The following is a 19105-nucleotide window of genomic DNA, read 5'->3' as shown; positions in this document are numbered from 1 at the left end:
CACCGATTTTCATAAAATTTAATGGTAGAATCATATGAAATGGCTATATCTCAAATTTGCTGAAAATATGTTAAAAACTGAAAAAGTTATAATTTTTAATTATATATATTATATGTCGATCGCTTATATGACAGCTATATTATATAGTAGTCCGATTTTCATACAATTTTTTTTACAAAACTAAATAAATATATAATGGCTATATCTCAAATTTTAATAAATTCTGTTGAAAAAGTTATAATTTTTAATTGTTTTGATTTCCTATGGCAGCTATATGATATAGTACTCCAATTTCATAAAATTTTAGAAAAATATAAAAGCGCTATATATCAAAACTGTTGAAAATCTGAAATAGTAATAATTTTTTTTTAACTTCTCGATCGTTCCTATGGCAGCTATATAATATAGTAGTCAGATTTTTATAAAATTTTACACAAAACTTTGGAATAATATAAAATGGCTATATATTAAACTTGATAAAAATCTGATAAAAACTGAGAGATATTTTTTTTGTAAAAATTTCTGAGCGTTCCTATGGCAGCTATAAGATATAGTATTCTCATTTTCAAAACATTAAATTGTAGAATCATAAAAAATAGCTATATCTAAAATTTGATGAAAATATGTTAAAGTTATAATTTTTGTTGTAAAAATTTTCCGATCGTTCCTATGGAAGATATACATATGTAAAAAACTAAAAAAATTATGTTTTCCTAAATCTTTTCAGATTGTTTATATACGAGTGAAAACTGACTGCAAAGTTTCGTTCAGATAGCTTCAAAGCTGAGACTAGTTTGTGTAGAAATGGATATACGGCCATTTCTAGATCGACTAGGCTATTCAAGCTGATCAAGAATATATATACTTTATAGTGTCGGAGATGACTCCTTCACCGAGTTTGCAAACTTCTGACAAAAATTATAATACCATGCAAGGGTAAATATCTATATACAACAACAAAAAATATCTATAAACAATATTCTTGTATTATAAATAAATTCAACAACGTTAAAGGAAAACCCAGTAAAGCACAAAATTTAACAACTTTCTTCAATTAAAAGTTCCATCTTCTAATTAAACATTTTAAGAACTTGCTATAAAATGTAAGTAACCAACACAGTTTGTAGGAATAGCAAATGTTGTTTTTCTTTTAAATTTATTAAAAAACAAATACATTTTTGATGGTCGAATGTAAGCCATTTGCTTGTTTTTTCTGTAGATGTGGAATCTGTAAAAGAAAAGATAACAATCAGAATGGGGGTTTGGAAAAGGAGAGCAAATGCTTTGAATAGCTTTTATATACCGCGACCAAAACTCACCTTAACTTAGGCGCTCAGCAAGCACACACCGCCAGCCTTCTTGATCTTGTCCTCGGCCTTCTTCGAGAAGTACTTGGCCTTGACAATGACGGGACGAGCGGGCAGGTGACCACGGCCCAGCAGCTTGTAGTAGCCCTAAAAAGGAGAACAATAATGGTTAGCCAAAGTCTTACAAAGAGCTCCAATTGCATCTGCATGTCGATATCAGCTGACTTTGATCTGAAAGGCTGTTCTCTACATGGTGAGAGCAATTGTACGGTCGCATTCTGTCCGCCCATCGCCTTGGGTGTCTCTTCATATTATAAGCAGCAGCAGAATCACATAGCAGCATCCAAATGGCGTGTAGAAACTTACGAATTTCACCAAGTCGATGACGGGAGCCTTAGTGCTCTTCTCCTTCTCCAGCTCGGCGAACTTCTCGGCTCCAACCAGAGACCAGAGCTTGTCCAGATTGATCTCGGGGCGGAACTTGTGCTGGCGGCGCAAGTGGAAGTTCCTCATACCAACCTTGCCAAAGTAACCAGGATGGTATTTGTCAAAGTTGATGCGGTGGTGGTGCATGCCACCAGCGTTACCGCGACCTCCAGGATGCTTGCGGTGCTTGCCGATACGACCGTGACCATGGCTTACATGACCGCGCAGCTTTCTGGTCTTCTTCCGCTTGATATTCGACTGAAAAGAGCGCAAGAAAAACGTGTTAAAATTACACTTTTCCAACACACGTGCGACAGATGAGTGGCGACGGCAGCGGCCGCATGTGGAGGTTATGTTTACGTTGCTGCTGCCGCCTATGCCGTCCCATTGCTCACATTTACATAGTGCTCGTCACGCAGGCAAGCTGCGGCACATTTAGCAGACTTTAGTCTTCATGTGGGGGCCTTTGCCAAGCCCTCAAACAACTTTTTAACTGCACCACAACACACCGACGTCCACTCACCATCTTGAAAAATTTTCGAAAGAACGAAGTGAAGTTGGCTGCGGATCTAGGTCGAGATGCAAAAACATCGATGACAATATCGATGCATCGATCTTTTTAAGTCATCGATGTTTTTATTCGGTGGTCGATGTTTCTGTGCCGTAACTATCAAGAGAAACAGCAAAAGAAAGGTACGTAAAGCGTCAGATTTCTTTTTATTTTTTAATTACATTATATATTATAATATATAATATGATGTGTCTGTCGTATCGATAGGCGGGGCATCCTATCGATATTATATCGGGGTGACTGAAAGCGGTGGAAGTCCGAGCTATAAGTTGGTTCTAAAATAAGATAAATACTAATCGAAATGTAATACATTTAATGTATTTATTTATATTAAGATTTGTCTTGTTTTTGTACCAAGCTTTCAAATTAATTCGAAAGGATTAGTTATTTAAATGTTTTTTATTGCCGTATACACCGCTGTAGAGCTAAAGCAAAAAAAACACACACACCGACAGCACCAATCCGCCGCTTCCCGGCAACACCTTATGTGTTAGTTTAAATGCATTTTCTGAATTAATTTTCGTATTATGGCGCCTTATTTTTACAGCAACTATTAATTCCAACCCTTTCTTGCTGGCTAGAAAATCGTTCCATGCGAATAATATTTTTTCCTTTCAATTTTTTCTCCATGATGCCTTTAAATGTATATACAATTTACCAGGTTTTAAAATGCACAATCGGTAACGCTGAATGGAATATTTAGGGTATTTGTATCGAAAGATTTACAAGGGCTAAAAAGCAGTTAATTGTAATTATATTTGATTAACTTATTTAAAAAATGCAACTTTATCTATTAATATAGAAAAAATAACTGCCTCCTGCAAAATTAGGTGTTTTCCAGATGCGAGTCTTGCAAAATAGCCAGATCGGGCGAGAAAAATGCCGAGTTGGCAACACTGCTTCCGGATAGTAGCGGAGCACTATCGATACTATCATACATCGGACCGCTATCGATGTTAGGATATTCTTTTCAAAACATCGATATTTTCGCACTACTGATGAAGTGAACAGTTAAAAGAGTGCTGTAAAGCGAACGTATTGTGCTGTTAAATGCAAGCTCTGTGCTGTTATTCGGAAACTCAGTGATGTAAAGCGCATGAATTGTGCTGTAAGGCGAACGCTCTGTGCTGTTAAGGGCAAATAATGTACTGTTGCGGAAGAAATGTTAGCAATTTTTACAGTTCTGTTAAGTACCATGTTAAATACTGTAAATTGTTTACTTTTGTTTTCCTTTTGTATTTTTTAATAATATTTAACAAATTAGATTTCCTCTACGAGACGGAAGCGCTGATGCTGCTTCTCAGGCACAACATTAAAGAACTTCTTGTAGATGGTCTGATCCTGGCGTCCGGCATAGTTCCTCTGAATCCAGGTGTGATCCCAATTAGGATCGATTGGCTCGCAGGTCACATACACCTTGCCGTGCTCCATGGCAAATAGGGTTCCATTACGGCCAAAGCCCACCTTTTGGACAAATCATAATATAAAAACATGAAGGTATTGGAATCTTGAGTACTCACATTCAGACCCGGATGAAAACGTGTGGTGAGCTGTGTGGCCAGGATGGTGCCCTCGGAGACGTGGTGTCCGTCCTGGACGCGCCATCCGCGATGTTTTGGCCTCGCATGTCCCTTCTTATTTCGCGTACTTCCACCGGTCTTCTTGCTTGCATTCCGGATGGTGGCTATAATTTAACATGCTCAGTTAACTTTCCCCTTTTGGTGACACAAATACATACTTATCAGTGGCTGGTCCACCTTCAGACACTGCATTGTCAGCTTTTGCATTATATTGAACGACATTTTTGTGCTTTTTTATAAAAAAATAACGAGGTTTATTTTGTTTTATGCAATTTCCAAGGAACAGTGTGTCCAACTTAAAAAAGTAAATAATCCAGCAAAATTCCGCGTTAATGGTTCCACCCCTCCGTCTTAAGTATTTTTTCGCGCCACGGTCACACTGTTATTTACACGCCCAAAAATTTAATAAATTTATAACGCTCTTTGAAAATTCCATAATAAACGATGCAGAATCTTGAGAAATGTGCACTGGCTGTAGTCCTGCTCTGCTGTCTGCTGCAAGTGGGTGAGTTTTTTCCCCGGAAAGTGGCCACTGCGCCGGCGCAACCCGCATAAAACAAACATTGTGTGTGTTTTTCCCTGCAGGCCAAGCCATCAAATGCTGGGATTGCCGAAGCGACAATGATCCAAAATGCGGAGATCCCTTCGACAATAGCACACTGGCCATCACGGACTGTCAGCAGGCACCGGAACTGGAACATTTGAAGGGCGTGCGGCCTACCATGTGCCGCAAAATCCGACAGAAAGTCCATGGGGAGTGGCGCTACTTCAGGAGCTGTGCATACATGGGTGAGCCCGGAATCGAGGGAGACGAACGCTTCTGCCTGATGCGTACCGGCAGCTACAACATCTTCATGGAGTACTGTACGTGCAACAGCAAGGATGGTTGCAATTCGGCAGGCATCCATCGCCTGGGCTGGATGGGCGCTCTGTGTGGCACTTTGGTGTCTGTCTTTGTGGCGCACCTACTGCGGCAATAGTTGGAACGGGATCTATCCACTCCTGTAGCCAATCCCAATGCCTGATTTCCACAAGACTGTCTTGGCTCGAAAAAGGGAATGTATTAATGTTAATGCTGAAGAAATTATGATATTCCTGCTTATTCAACGATTAAGGTTTTGGAACATCTAAAAATATCGTATTCCAAATGAAGCTATCTCTAGAAGATTTCAGCATTATCCTGTTCTTTGAGCCTAGGCAGTCTTTTCTTTGCAATTCAAGTGCCTTTTCTACAAACGACTCGACTTTTTATGTAACTTAAACCAAGGAAAACTATTTCCGTCCAGATGAATCTTACGCACATGACATTCCCCATATCTTGTAAGCTCAATCTTTTAATCTCCACCACTTTGTGTCTTATATAACTATATATATATATATTTTGTAATGTGCGTTTATACAAAGAAATGCCTAGGTTTTGTATGTCGCTTACAAGTTTTTATTGTAACGCCAAGGACAAGTAGAAACATTTGTAATTGAAATAAACGATTTATACACAAATAAGTAAAGAAATTTTAAGAAACATAGAGACAAGAAAGCAGATACTTCCAATAGAAAGAGGTTTATAATGGAAATTTATTAAATTTTATTTATTTTTCATATTTTTCTTACCAAACTTGACAGTTGTCTGTTGAATTTAGGACCGCAGATGTTGGACAGTTAAAAATCTCTCCAAAGTTGGGAAGATTTCTCATTGCCTGGCTTAGACGCATCTCATCCGTGTCCGCTGCTCCGTAATCCAAATACTTGGCGTCACCCAAAAACCACTGGGCTATGCTGAGCAGGAATAGCTGCTTCAATGGCACTTCAGTAAAGTCCGGCTGCTTTTGGTCAAACTGAGAACCCTCTCCAAAGTAAGCATCATAGGCAATTCCCAGGCTGACCACATCGATCACCCGCTTGGCTAGATTATTCGTTTGAGTGGAATTCAAGCAGGCGAGGGCTTCCTTATAGCTTGGGTAATCCTCGAAAGAACGCAGCACTTCGCCATAATTTCCATTGCCATCGTAAGGTAGAAAATATGGTGTAAAGTTCTCCATCAGTTTGCGGGTCAACAGGTAACCCAGTAGGCTCATCTTGAAGACGTCATGCTGGCCTTCAGTGGTAAGCACGGGCTCCCGTAGCATTTCATAAACCAGGACGATGGTATTTCCGCTGACTTCGAACCAAGGCACGGGATTATTGTTAGAGATTTCATCATAGAGCAGAAAGAAGCCGTCGTTTTTAGAAAAAGCTCCATCCAGTTGCTCCAGCACTCTTAGTGTTCTTAGCTTTAAGACTTCCAGTTGAGCCTTGGCAAAGTCCTGCTCCGAGTCCAGTTCCAGACCCTGATAGAAGTCGGTGACAAAGCGGCGATGATTAGCTTTGCTGGGTAAAATGCCAACGGTTAATGTCATGGCCAGCAGTTTCTCCTTCAAGGCACTGACATCCACCGAGCTCAAATTCAGGTGGTTCTTCTCTATTCTATTTTTGAAACTTTGTTTAATGGCTTCAAAGATCCTCTGGACTTCCGCTGTGTACTCCTCTAGCTTTTTAGTTCCCAGATAATGGTCTTCATAGAGGAGATCGCTAGCATGTTCCATTTGGAAACGCACGGCATCAAGACACTTTTCGGAATCACCATCTGGTCCACTGCCATCTAGAGCCATTATAAAGTTTACAAACTTCACCATTAGGTAGCTGACCACCACATCCTTGTCGTAGCTATGAAGGATCTCCTCAAGGCCCTCCAGATATTTAATATTTTGCACCTCGACCTTAAAGGAGCCATTGAAGGACCGGCCAAAGACTATCTTAAGATACTTTTGCAACTGCAGTTCCGTCCGGTTCTGGAGCTCGGCTAGAGTGTAAAATTCATTGGTAAAACCATCCTCGTCCAGGCTAACTGATTCCTTGTTCTCTTCGGCTAAATTAAAGAGATCCGTGTCCAGGCGAACTAGTTTGTTAGCCAGAGATGGAACCTGGCTGCTGTCCACGCCGATGTTAATCAGCAGATCAGAGATGTTGTCGGCCTCCTGGAACTTTTCAGCATCGGGCATGTATATGTTCACTACGAACTTGTTGGTGTCCTTGGCGTCAGGCTGTACGTTCATCCTGATTATGAAATTCTCCATACCATAGCGACGAAGATTAGCCAGTGTTTGCAACCAATTGAAGTCCTTTTGGGGCCACTTATCCTTCTCGTGGGCGAACTGCGGCCAGGTTAGATTCACATCCGGGGAGACCAGCTCCAGGTAATGTTTCGGCGAGCGGGTTGCCTCAGATGCCATGAGACAGGTTTCGTAGTACCGCCACACCTTCTCCTCCACTGAGTTTGCCTCGGTGAAATCTTTATCCTTTAGTTGATCAAGTACAGTTCGCATTCTATTATTAAAATTTAGAATGACAATATCGGGAATGGAATAGATATCGTCCTGGTCATCCAATCCATTGAACTTGCCAGTGGCGTAGCGGTAAAACTCCTCACAGGGATTGGCATCCTTGTCCATGTGACGTTCTACGAAGCCAAGGATCCAGTCATTGGTGGTGGTGTCATTGAAAGCTCTTGGAATTCTTGATCCTTCTACAAAGCTTAGCAGTAGCACAAGCAGGGAACAAATCTGGGTAATTCTCTTCATCTTCGACAACACACTAATGTGCTCCGGATCACAAACGGATACTTATATAGCCACCGAGATAACGCCGGTAAAACAAAAACAACAATTACTCATAGCTCGGTGATTAAAATAACAGGTCTAATTAAAATATAATATGTGTATGCATGTAGGAGACTTGAAGTTAGAGCTAAGCATTGACGGCTATTACTACAATATTCGCACAAAAAATAGTTGTGTATCGACAGTTGCGACTAATTAAAATGGGAATATTTAATCTTGGATACTAGCAATAAATAAATATCGCTAATATTATTAAGAAGTTTAACATTTGTATATGTTTTGAAATTCTAAAACTGGATTTATCGATTTACTACAAAATTCACACGATACTGAATTTGAATAGGGGTGAACCAATTAAAGTAACAATATTTAATACGATAAATAAATATTTGAAGTAAATACTAAGCCTGGCAATAAAAGCTTGTTTAAAAGGAGGTTTATTGATTGGTTAATTGTTTTAATTAAATAATGAGCTGTCCAAAATAATGTTTCTAATTTAAAAATTAATGATAATAATCACCGATTTGCGTACATAACCTCATTTCTTGTAAATACTGTGACTCATTTAGTTTGGCGATCTGGTAACTCTAGTATATAGCTGCATCCTTCTCCCGCTTGTGCTTTTCCGTCATTCTTTTCCTTTTCCTCTTTATTCTTGTGTTTCGTTGCGTGCGCGTCACCGGGCTTTTAATTAAGTGTGTTTGTTGTGCGTTTTTAAGCTATTTAAACTATTTAGCTATGTTTAAAAACAACCAATAACTGGTGCAGTGTTTGTTTATCGAGATTCGTTTTTAAGCGTTGTGTTTCGAGTGTTAACTAAACTGTGTGCCAGTGTTACTTTTTTGGTGTGCCGATTGTAACTTTATGTCGCCATCTTTTAACCGCTTTTCTTTCGGTGTTTTCTCTGTTCCGTGTTTTTTTTTTTGTTGTTGTGACCATACGCTTTAAACAATTGGAAAAATATTAACTTAATAATGGATTGCTGTTATAACATTGAGTTTAAAAATAATTTAATGAAAGCCCAAGATGTTTTGCAAGATCATATAATACAAAACTTTAATCGGATGGGACTGCAGCTGAGAGAAAATTACAGGTGATTATAAAAAGGGTATACAATAATTATTATTTAGTTAACTTTATTCAATGATTTCAATTAAACAATTTACATTTCTTTCTTTTTTTTTGTACAGGTATGTTATTAACATTTATTACATAAGATTCCTGGATATCGGATTCGGCTTCACAACGACATCTGCAGGGCGAAGATTGCCAAGAGAGCCGTTGCACTCAGAGCAATAAAGCGTCCAGAACTGGATGCATTGCACAAATCACCTTTGCAGGTGAAACAGCTCTCCACCTGGCGGCTGTGCGTCACCGTGCACTCGTTGTCCTTTTGGCCAATAGACTCGAAGTGGCAATCACGGGATACAATGGTTCCAGCACGGTCTGGGGGGATGGTTAAAATAAAAGAAGGTAGAACAAGGTGGCCATTAGAGATGGCTTAAAGAGGGTTATAATTGTCACTTAATTATACAAAATTTTAAGCTATTTCAGCGTGTGAGAAAATAATAGAAATAAGTTAAAGACTTTGCATTTAATACGTAATTTATATTAAGTTTGTCAAAGGCTGTATGTAAAGTGATTATTACCCATTAGTATGTATTGCCAGGAGCATTTAAACACTATGCTAATATTAATTAATAAGTGCATTATAAGTTTAAGTATCTCAGAAAATAACTTTTGCTTACAGTGTATTTGAAAATGTAAACAGTGCCTATATTTCTTTAAAATTTATGTATCTATATGTTTATTTTAAAGCCTTTTCCCTCAAGCATATATTATGTGTGTAAATATGCAATATTTCAGCAAATTTGCGTTTACGTTTCACCCATTTTGTTAAAACAATTCGTTTTTAAAGAAAAGGCGGCTAGGGAAACTCAGAGAATGCAGTTGTACAAATAGTTTAGATTCTAATAATATACAAAACTAGCATCTTGATGAAACTACCAGCCGCCTGCAGTAACATTTTATAGAGCCCTGAAAACGGTCTCTAACAATACACATTTAAAGTATTGGGATGCCATATATTATATATAAGCTGTACTTATAATGAGTCATAAGTTATAGTGAAATATTAGTTTGCTAGTTATAATTAACTTGATATATAACTTACTTATAGTATGACTATAACAAAGTTTTTTATGGTATTACTATAAGTAAGTTATATCTGTGAAATTCTTTTAATATTTTGTTGTAAAGTGTTTCAGCTCACTTATTTTTGCTTTGTGGTGTTGAAATTTATTAATTTTTAAACATAATATCGGACATTTCTTGCCAAGACAGTAATACCTTATGTATATTAATCTCATTCACTTATTTATACTTGTGATGTTGTAATTTATTAGTTTTTAAGTGTCTTTAAACATATCGTTAATTTCTTGTTCAAAATTCAAGCCCCATGTGTATTCACCTCATCCACCCATTAAGGAAACTAATTTCAAAGACCTTATTTAACTGCTTCAAACGCTCTGTCGCCTTACGCCTAAGATACGCACTGTATTCGCTTTGCATACGATGTCTAAGTTTTTGTTTTGTTTGCCATATGTTAATTGGAATTTGGAACCCAACCTCCTCCCCGATCTCGTCTATCTTAGCCCGGTGACATCACGTCTCTCATTTAAGTATTTAATGCGTTCAAGGTGCGTGCTTGTGTTTCTTTAAATCGAATCAGTATGCACAATGGGAATCACTGAGGATTTTTCACTCACCACTGGTGACCACCTTGTTGCACCTGGTCACTGGCTGCAGTTGCTCCATAGTGTTCGGTTTGGGCACCATATCGCAATCAACCGACCGGATATTGGAGGCGGCATCGATCTTCTCCTTGGCGCAGTTCGGATCCGTCAGGGATTTGCACTGATAGCACTTGATGGCCGAGGCTATAGGTAGAGATAGATGTGAATTTTTGAATTAATTAATATTCATTGAGCAAAGCTAAGGCTTTTGTCAAGGTCACAGATTTGAATTTGCTGAGAGAGCTTGTAACCAGTTTGAGATCTCCATTTTTCACACACTCGCTTAGGTATGCCTTATGTAACGCCCTCCATGAAATAAACAATAAATAAACTCTATATGCACGTAAACTTCTCCGGATTCCCCTGTAATTTGTCGGCTATGAAGTCATTTCTATATATTTGAATTTGCAAACGTATGGAAAAATACGTGAATATTTTTACTTGTTTATTTTGGATTGTTTGTTTTTTGTATGTGATTTTTATTGGCATTTGTGGAGGCGTGCGTTTCTTGAATACTTTGTCATTTGCGTGATGATTTAATCCTTAGTTTTGTTAAATATAAATTATATTGAGACTAAAGACCTTTAGCTTAATTTTGACCAAAGATTATTTTTTTAATGTGTTCATTTTATAAGGAAGAAATGTTATTTAATTTGAACTCATATACAAAGTTGCTTTAACTAAATTCACTTGACATATTTTTGTTTAGAACTACAAACACATTTTTTAAACCACTTTTTCATATTGTTTTCTAAAATTACAAAAAGTTTTCACTCAAAACTGGTTTTGATTTGACACACTTTATTTATCACATAGTTCCCGGTTTAAATTTTCTCAAAATAGGAAAATCACTTACCCGTGTGCATCACACACAAGGCAACAAAAAGAACAGCAATCACTTGCTTCAGCATATTTGCTAAATATTTCTTTTTAATATATTTTAGATATATTTAAATTGCAAAAAGAGCACAGCAAAACCTTGTTTTGAAGCGTTTGGCAGACGTTGAACTACTGAAATTTGCGTTAGATTTGTATTCGGTTCGACTCTTTGCAGTCTTTCAACTCGTTTTCGAAACTCGGAGACTGAGATCGTCAAGAAAAGCTTTGCTAATTCACTCAAAGCCCTGCATTAGTTGTTGAGTGAAACTCGGAACGAGTTCTCTTCGGTTTATTATTATTATTATTATTATGTCACTCGAGTGAGCAGACCACGCACAAAAAACTATTTTGTTTTGATCGCCAGCTTCGTAGGCGGTGGAATTGTTCTCAGCACTTTGCCGTTGTTATCCATTGATTGTTTGAAACATTTTTTATTTTTCCGTGAATTGACTGCGGTCTATGGAACTATGGGATTTTAGCTGTAATTGAATTTAGTTGGCGGAATGATAATGGAATTTAATTGCAAATTGACACAGTTTTTGTGATTTGGGTTGTTTAACTATTATTTATGGGGGAGAGGTGAACGAAAAGATCTTTTTAATAGAGATTACGGATACACTCATTCATGATTCATTCCATTATGTTTATGCTCCTCATGAAAAGTCTATGTTGAACTACAAAAAGTAAATTTAAGTATATTAAGCTTACAACTGTTTTTTTTTTAACACTTCCAGGGTATTATAATTTTAGTCAGAACCTTTTAAATCAGTAAAGAAATCATTTCCTACCCTATAAATCATATATATTCTTGATCAGCATCAACAGCAGAATCGATCTAGCCATCTCTGGCAGAAAAATTAATTTTTTAATTTTTTCAAAGTTTTTTATGGGTTAACTTCGTTAAAATTGTCAAAAACTTTACAAAAAATATAATTTTTTTAAATTGGAAAATGTTGTATGTAGATTTATTAACCTAATAAAAACTAACATTGGAAAGCTTTCCGAATTAAAATCAATGCTTTTTTGGCTTAGTCATGAGTCATTTAAACTTTGATTTGTCGAAAAAATATGTCATATAAAAATCTATAAATATATTGATTCACAGAACGCGAATATTTAAAACTTATGTAGTTATGATCGATTTCTAATTTGATCCTATAATTCTGTTGTAAACTGCAAGGGTATAAAAACTTGGGTTTCCCGAACACAGTTTCCTTTCTTGTTAATATTATGTTTACTTTTATTTTGATTTTATTTAATTTCTTTACCCTTGTGCTTAAAGATTTACAATTAAAGGTCACTCAATAAAATATAGGGTTCTATAGTTTAGAAATGCGAAAAAGGCCAAAAAATATATTAGATAAAAATAATCAATAAATACCTCCTAACTCTTCGTAAAATCACTGCCTTTTTAAACATCTTCTTTGAGTTTTTTTATTCATTACGTTGGATGATTATCCCCACAAAAGTTCAATGTCCTTGAGCAGCTATTATAATCCTTTTCTCTATTGTTGTCTCGTCTGCTGCAGTTATTTTTTTTTCAATCTGGTTATCGTTTTTTTTTTGTTCATATTGATTGCTTATTTTGTTGTAAGCTATTTGAGAAATCGACTCATTGAAATCTCGCCCTTCTGTCTGTTGTCATGACAAAACTGGTCTATGGTCCTTAAGAAAATTCAGCAGACAAAAGAGCACAAAGTTCTTTTTATATATATAGGAAATATCAGTAGATTATATATCAATAATTTAATTTCAAAGTAAAAACTTTAACTGAGTTAACTAAAAAAATTGTTACATTTTAGCAGCTTCTTCATGCTAAATTAACCTCTCTAAAAAGTTGTAGAGCTTTTTGAGCGAATTTTTGTTGAGTCCAAGATACAAAAAACTCGTTTCAATTGCGCAGCAAAAACAAAAAATTACCTCGTTGGGTTTGTTTGTACATTTTGAACAAAATATCACGATGAGCTGGTATTATATAAAATATATAAATATATTATTTTTAAATTGGTTTTCTAACCTTTCAACCTTTATCTAATCTGAAGCTCTAATATATTAATGACTTAATAAAAAAGAAATTCATTTTATTGCTTTATTTTTATCAAAAAAGCTGCTAATTTATATTTTCTGACTGACATTTTCCTGATATTTTCCGACTCACTTTGATTGCTTATTAATCAGGAAGTGTTGCAATTGTATCGATTTGGCAACAATGTGACCGATATGGCAAATAATTCCATACAAAATGGTAATTTTCAATGCAAGGCCGGGGGATACCCTTCCATTTTGGTAACTCTTAGTGTGGGGAGGAGTTGGCATAGAACATTTTCAATTTCCGGCCACGCAGCGGGTTTTTGCAGTACACCATTGTTCAAATATATTTTGCATTCAATTGCATTGACAAGCCGCCAATTTGCCACATAATTACAAATGCTGACACGAGGGGGGTCACCTGGGAGTGCAGCTTCATGGTTTATACAATACCTTAAGCGGATTTGAGTTTCCCTTTTTTTATAATTTTTTTTTGGTATTTATTATATTTTACTTCATCTCCATCTCCACTCCATCTCACTTTTCTTAGCTTTCCTTCTGTGGTCAGCTACAGCAACAGCAGCAGCAGAAAATTCTGATTGAATTTCTTTTATCATTTCTTTATTTTTTTGCACTACTGTGTATAGCATAGAATTTTCTCTATTATATTTTAGATGAGGAGAAAGAGAGGGTATGGATGTTGCAGTTGCATCGTTGGTCGTCTTATTTCTCTAGAGAATGTTTGCGTTGGTTTAGAATTCAATTATATATTGGGGGGCGAGAGGTGAAGTTAAGGAAAATTCAAGCAGATTTAGTAAATACCCTGAAACTTGGAGATAATATATATTTAGAATTTATACAAATGAATATTTAAATATTTATAAAAATATAAGGGAAAACCACCAAAGGTTAGGGAAGGGTTAGCTTTAATAATACTGATGAGGTTTCTAAGCTGCCAAAAGGAAGAAAAATTATAATTTCATTTAGAAAATAGTTTAAAATTAGCTTGCCTCAAATTTGTTTATTAAATATTGTTTTATTTTAAAAGAAGATAAATAGATGCTTTCTACATTTTTTTTTTAAATATCTATAAATTATTAAAGCTATCTATTTTTCTTATAAAATTAACAGAGTATATTTCCAGATTCTTATATTTTTTTGTAGATTTTTGTTCTTGTTTGTCTGCTCCCCATATTGGTTGTTATCAACATTATCATCATGCTGTGGTTGATGCGCCTCAGTCCTTTGCTTTCATTTTGTTTATTTTTGTATCCTGACCGGCTGCTCCTCCAGGTTGTATGTACATAGTATTCTGTGCCCAATGTCCTATTTGCCTGTTGCTGACCATTTTTCGCAATATGATATTTATAGTTATTTCATACTTATTATATTCCATCTGCTTTTGGTTGCATTCGTTGGAAGAAAAATGAAATATTATAGAAAATCCCATCAACGAAATTTGACTTGGTCTGCACAATTTTAATAAGCTCAGGAAAAGGGATCCATCTCATCTTCCATTTCTGGTTATATTTGTCTGCTCTGGTCTGGCCAATTGTCATCTCATTCGGAAAACTTATTCTACCAGAAACGAGCAGAAAATTTTCAATTTCGTCTCAGGATTTTGGCTGCATTTAATGGCGGCGGTGATGAGGAGAGGAAGCAAAGTCCATTACCAAAAAACATAAACAAATTGTTTGGCACTTTGCTGCTCCATCGATCCTTCGTCCTGTGTACGGCTGGGAAACTAAAACACGCCCATCTAATCTGTTCAATAACTTGGAAAATCATTGCCAATAAATCAAAATGACTTTGCAGGATGTGTGTAGTATCCGAGAGCTCCAAGGCGGCAGGCAAACGATAAGAAATCAATGTCTGGCCATTGTTGGCTGAACTTGAAGGGCCTTTTCAGTTCTCCTCGAAGTCGTAGGGAAATTTAAAATTCAACACTTTGTTCGGTGGGCGGTTTTGGCATAAATTGAACGTACATTTTATTTTACGCAACATCAGCACAATGTCAGGAGTACTAAAGAAAGCGAAGCGAAAGAATGAAATCCATACTAAATCGTACCTCGGGGCTGTTTAAGGTCAACGTTCGTTCTCGCCTCCCCTTAGCTTAAATATATATATTTTGCTCTGGGTTGGATTTTTTAACGCTGCAGTTAACACATCATTTTTCGGGGGCATTGTTTCGGTCGCTTTCCATTATCTTTCACTTGCGATCTAATGAAGTGTGCAAAGTGTTGTTGTCTGTCCTGACCCCTGATGGCCCCGTTTACTATCCGATACCTCCATCTCTTTGTGTCTATTTGTATGCATTGCGAGGGAGTCGCCATTAGCAGATGCGTAGGCTTAAATTATGCAATCTAAGAGGGGGTTGAATCAGAGAATAATGTATTTTATAAGAAAATATGGAAGTTTTAAGATTTACAAGAAGGAACTAGAAATTTGTATATGATTGGAGAGAAAATTTGTGATAACTAAGTCAAAAATGCATTAATTTCCCATCGGAAAGCTTTCCTGTGCTAGTTTTGATTAGTTAAATAAATCTGCGTATTCAGTTTAAAATATTAAAAATTAAAGTTTTTCTTGATTTTTTTTTTCACAATTTTACCCCTTATAAAATGTTGAAAAATTTGAATAAATTTTTATTTTGTCTGACATGGCTAGATCGATTCTGCTTTTGATCCTGATCAAGAATATATATGGTTTATAGGGTCGGAAATGACTCTTTCACTTATTAAAATTATAAAACCTTCAGGGGTATACAAATGAGTAACGAGTAACGAGCTCAGATTATTTTAAATAAATTTTTTCTTAATATTGTTATAACGTACTATTGATTTATTGGAAAAACTATTAAGAACAATATTACATTCAAAATATAGCTATATTTTATATTTTAAAATTCGAAATATACAAAAGTATAACAGTTAACGTTATAAGTATACCGAATATATTAGAAACATTTTATATCTATATCCAAGAAAGAAATTATGCTCTTTTTTCTTTGACTTAAAGAGAGAATAATATTTTTATAGTATGTTTATTATTTATGCCATTAGTTAGGTCAGTATTTAATACTTCCTTTATTTCACAAAATTATACCACCATAAATTCTTGTATATAATTTTTATATATAACCTGAAATATGTATTGTTTGTAGCTTTTCAAAAAGTTTCCCCTTCATTTGTTTTTACCTTTTATGAAATTTAGATTTAATTATTTAACTAACCCCTGGGGGAGCCCGCCTCTGTTTCATACCGAAATGAGCCTCTGACCAGGGCGAATTTCGGCACCCCGTTCCCAGTTCCACCCAGTCCATTCCGGGAAACCCCAAAAACTTGGAGCTGCTGAACTGCTGCTGCTTCTGCTGTCCACGTTTAATGTCACTGGCAAAGTCGCAAATTGCTGTGCATGAGCTTTTTATGTTCATGCAAATGTCACCAACTGCACCACTTTCTGATGGAGCTTCGCCAGTGCTATTGCCACTGCCTCCCCTTTAGCCCCTTATGGGATAGCTGCTCAGCTATGAAAACTCAAACTTTGGGGATACACTGAGAAAAAGTAACTAACACTTTAGGGTTTCAAAGGTTCGCTGTTTTAGGAGAGAATTTCAACCTGAAAGGGTTAAGTATTCTCCTTAAACATTTATCACTCTTTCCTGATCACTGTTCTCTGTTGAACGTGGCGCTTAAATTATAATTATCAAACAAATCCAGTTATTTAATTTTTATATACTGGTTATTCATTACTTTGCTTTCGATTGAAGTTTAATCAAGATCAATACCCTTTGTATTGAGAAAGATCATGCGATTTCCTGGTTTACCTTCATAAGATAATATATAAAGTGAAAAGTCACAGGTGCACCATCATCAGTTTGAAAATGAGGTTGCATTTGGTATTATTTGTGGTGCTGCTGATATCGGTTGCCGTTCGATGTCAAGGCCTTGTTCCAGGACTTCGAACACGTCAGGTTCCTGTGCTTGAGAATGGACAAATACGACCTGTTCCCTACCTGGAAATGGCCTCAACGGTGACACCAGAGTCTCTTAGGAATCAATTTAGTATGCGATTTATGACGCTGGCGAAACCCTTGGTTAGTGGTACTCCGCCACAAGCTACTTTACCGCCAATTAATTTGTAGAATTTATATTATATTTATATATATTTATATTTATATAAAAGAAGATGATAAATAAACAAGGTTTACGAGCATGTTGCTCATGAATCTATTGAATTAGGAATATTTATTTCGCTTCATTTTAAAGTAAAATTGTTTACTATGAATTCTTTGCTGTGCAAATGGACTAACGTCCCATAATGTCCCCGTTTGCTGGGGCTTTCCCAGTCTAGCGCTGCTCGCCGGGTCTTTTGTTTGGAGTGCAACGAAAAATGCACTCAAAAGTTTACACAGAAAGGCCATAAGTGGCCCCCTCTCCAAAAAAAAAAAATGTCCAGCTAGAGTCCTGTCCCCGAGTCTCTCCTGCTATCCCCTGTCCACTTTGGGCCTCCTCGGCTGTATGTGTTGTCCTTTTTGGCCAGTAATTTTGCGCTTAGACCCAAAAGAGAACGAACAGGGGGGGAAAAATTTCTTGTCCTGGATCTCGTTCCTTCTCTATCTCTTGTTTTCCGCTTAAAATCAGATGTCGAAATAATTTGCAACACGTCGCTTGGCACGTGGGCATAAAAGCAGTGGCTAAAAGGAAAGGGGTGCTGGATTTGGCCAGGCTAAAAATGGCAGAAGCAGAGATGTCTCCAAAGTGGCACGTGTTTATGGACTTTTAAGGGGGGCCCCAAAATGGTGTTATTTTTGCAGCAGACAGCCATTCTCTTGGCCAAAATAAAAGGCGTCAAAAGGAAATTATTTTCTTATTAACATCATAATAAAATTTGTAATAAATATGTAGTAATAATTTCACCAATTTAATGTCTTAAACTTTAGTGTTCCCTTCAATTAAATTGTAAAATTATTTTTTATATATTTTTAAATTTCAAGGATTATTTCTATAATTGCTATGGAAATGCAATCTTTAAACATCAACATATATTTTATTTGTTATCTTGGCCTCAAATGCAATTAAGTGTCAGCTCGTTGCACTTCTTATGTAAATACTATAAAATGAACGGGCTTTCTGGTCATTATTTCCCCTCACAACTAAAACTGAAACAATCAGGCGAGAATAAGAACAGCAACAACCACATCCGGAGCAGGGCATCGAAATTGATAGGAGACACATCTGCTCAAAGTTAATTAAATTGTACAGGCTTTACAGGCAGAGAATGCAATCTATATACAGGAGTGCCAAGCAGATCGGGTATCTGTGTCCCAAAAGGGTTACTACATACTATTGTGTTTACATAATGCAAATAATGCGAAAATAACAATAAATCTAGACAAAGCGGGCAAACAACACAGAGGGGAGCAACAGACAGACGCGTAACAAGACATAGACCAAAATCTAAATTCAAACAGTTAACAGTGTTAGACAATTGTAGATTGCCTTGGAAAATTAAATAAAATTTAATTAAATATATTATTACAAATAAAAATGATATACTTTACACAGGGTATACTTTATATTAAATACAGACAAATTTATAAAATAAATATATAGCACATTTCCGATTAAATATTACATTTCTAGGTATATATAAGATTCTCTTTAGGATTTCAAGAATCTAGATAACGTAATAAAATGTATTTTAATAAGCTTTCATTACATTTAATAAAAAGAAAGAAATTGTTTATGTCCCCCAACTGAAAAGCAAATATTTAAATATTTAATTTTTGAATAGAATTTGGATTGCAATACTTCCTCTTTAAATATATAGTTTACATATAGTTTAGTTGCTAACGTATAAT

At 36.1% G+C, this 19105-nt stretch overlaps 7 protein-coding genes across 8 annotated transcripts in view; 3 read left to right on the top strand and 4 right to left on the bottom strand.

Annotated features, from left to right (window-relative positions):
- Nucleotides 1-1120: 1120 nt before the first annotated feature.
- RpL27A (ribosomal protein L27A) lies at nucleotides 1121-2526 on the bottom strand. The gene is made up of 4 exons (XM_086831279.1): nucleotides 2257-2526; nucleotides 1674-1991; nucleotides 1320-1454; nucleotides 1121-1228 (listed from the first exon to the last, which is right to left on the bottom strand). Exons 1-3 carry the CDS (start codon nucleotides 2257-2259, stop codon nucleotides 1326-1328), a joined length of 450 nt encoding a protein of 149 aa, XP_086687405.1. The 5' UTR covers nucleotides 2260-2526; the 3' UTR covers nucleotides 1121-1228; nucleotides 1320-1325.
- Nucleotides 2527-3519: 993 nt separating this feature from the next.
- Nucleotides 3520-4241, bottom strand: mRpL27 (mitochondrial ribosomal protein L27). Its single transcript, XM_020951216.2, has 3 exons — nucleotides 4043-4241; nucleotides 3825-3988; nucleotides 3520-3768 (listed from the first exon to the last, which is right to left on the bottom strand). The coding sequence occupies exons 1-3, from the start codon at nucleotides 4104-4106 to the stop codon at nucleotides 3565-3567; spliced, it is 432 nt and encodes a 143-aa protein (XP_020806875.2). The 5' UTR covers nucleotides 4107-4241; the 3' UTR covers nucleotides 3520-3564.
- Nucleotides 4233-5387, top strand: crok (crooked). The gene is made up of 2 exons (XM_020951214.2): nucleotides 4233-4389; nucleotides 4470-5387. Exons 1-2 carry the CDS (start codon nucleotides 4329-4331, stop codon nucleotides 4862-4864), a joined length of 456 nt encoding a protein of 151 aa, XP_020806873.2. The 5' UTR covers nucleotides 4233-4328; the 3' UTR covers nucleotides 4865-5387.
- Nucleotides 5388-5445: 58 nt separating this feature from the next.
- On the bottom strand, nucleotides 5446-7731 carry LOC110183019 (membrane metallo-endopeptidase-like 1). Its single transcript, XM_086831271.1, has one exon. The coding sequence runs from the start codon at nucleotides 7499-7501 to the stop codon at nucleotides 5492-5494; it is 2010 nt and encodes a 669-aa protein (XP_086687397.1). The 5' UTR covers nucleotides 7502-7731; the 3' UTR covers nucleotides 5446-5491.
- A 461-nt stretch (nucleotides 7732-8192) lies between these two features.
- The window catches only part of bru1 (bruno 1), a 179481-nt gene continuing 168568 nt past the window's right edge, over nucleotides 8193-19105 (top strand). For both annotated transcript variants that reach the window (XR_015271295.1, XM_086831268.1), the window contains exon 1: nucleotides 8193-8633. Coding sequence is in view for 1 of the 2 variants with exons in the window: in XM_086831268.1 (XP_086687394.1) it covers nucleotides 8515-8633 (119 nt within the window). In the remaining variant the exon portion in view is untranslated. The remainder of the gene's footprint in view (nucleotides 8634-19105) is intronic.
- atilla (glycosylphosphatidylinositol-anchored protein atilla) lies at nucleotides 8660-11697 on the bottom strand. Its single transcript, XM_020951215.2, has 3 exons — nucleotides 11192-11697; nucleotides 10309-10479; nucleotides 8660-8986 (listed from the first exon to the last, which is right to left on the bottom strand). The coding sequence occupies exons 1-3, from the start codon at nucleotides 11244-11246 to the stop codon at nucleotides 8781-8783; spliced, it is 432 nt and encodes a 143-aa protein (XP_020806874.2). The 5' UTR covers nucleotides 11247-11697; the 3' UTR covers nucleotides 8660-8780.
- Nucleotides 17126-17386, top strand: LOC110183018 (uncharacterized). Its single transcript, XM_020951206.2, has one exon. The coding sequence runs from the start codon at nucleotides 17126-17128 to the stop codon at nucleotides 17384-17386; it is 261 nt and encodes an 86-aa protein (XP_020806865.2).

The sequence above is a fragment of the Drosophila serrata genome, unplaced genomic scaffold (assembly GCF_035046125.1).
Source record: "Drosophila serrata isolate PLE 108 unplaced genomic scaffold, ASM3504612v1 contig_240, whole genome shotgun sequence".
Lineage (NCBI taxonomy): Eukaryota > Metazoa > Arthropoda > Insecta > Diptera > Drosophilidae > Drosophila > Drosophila serrata.
Note: the sequence above shows the minus strand (reverse complement) of the source record. Positions and strands in the feature narration are given on the sequence as shown.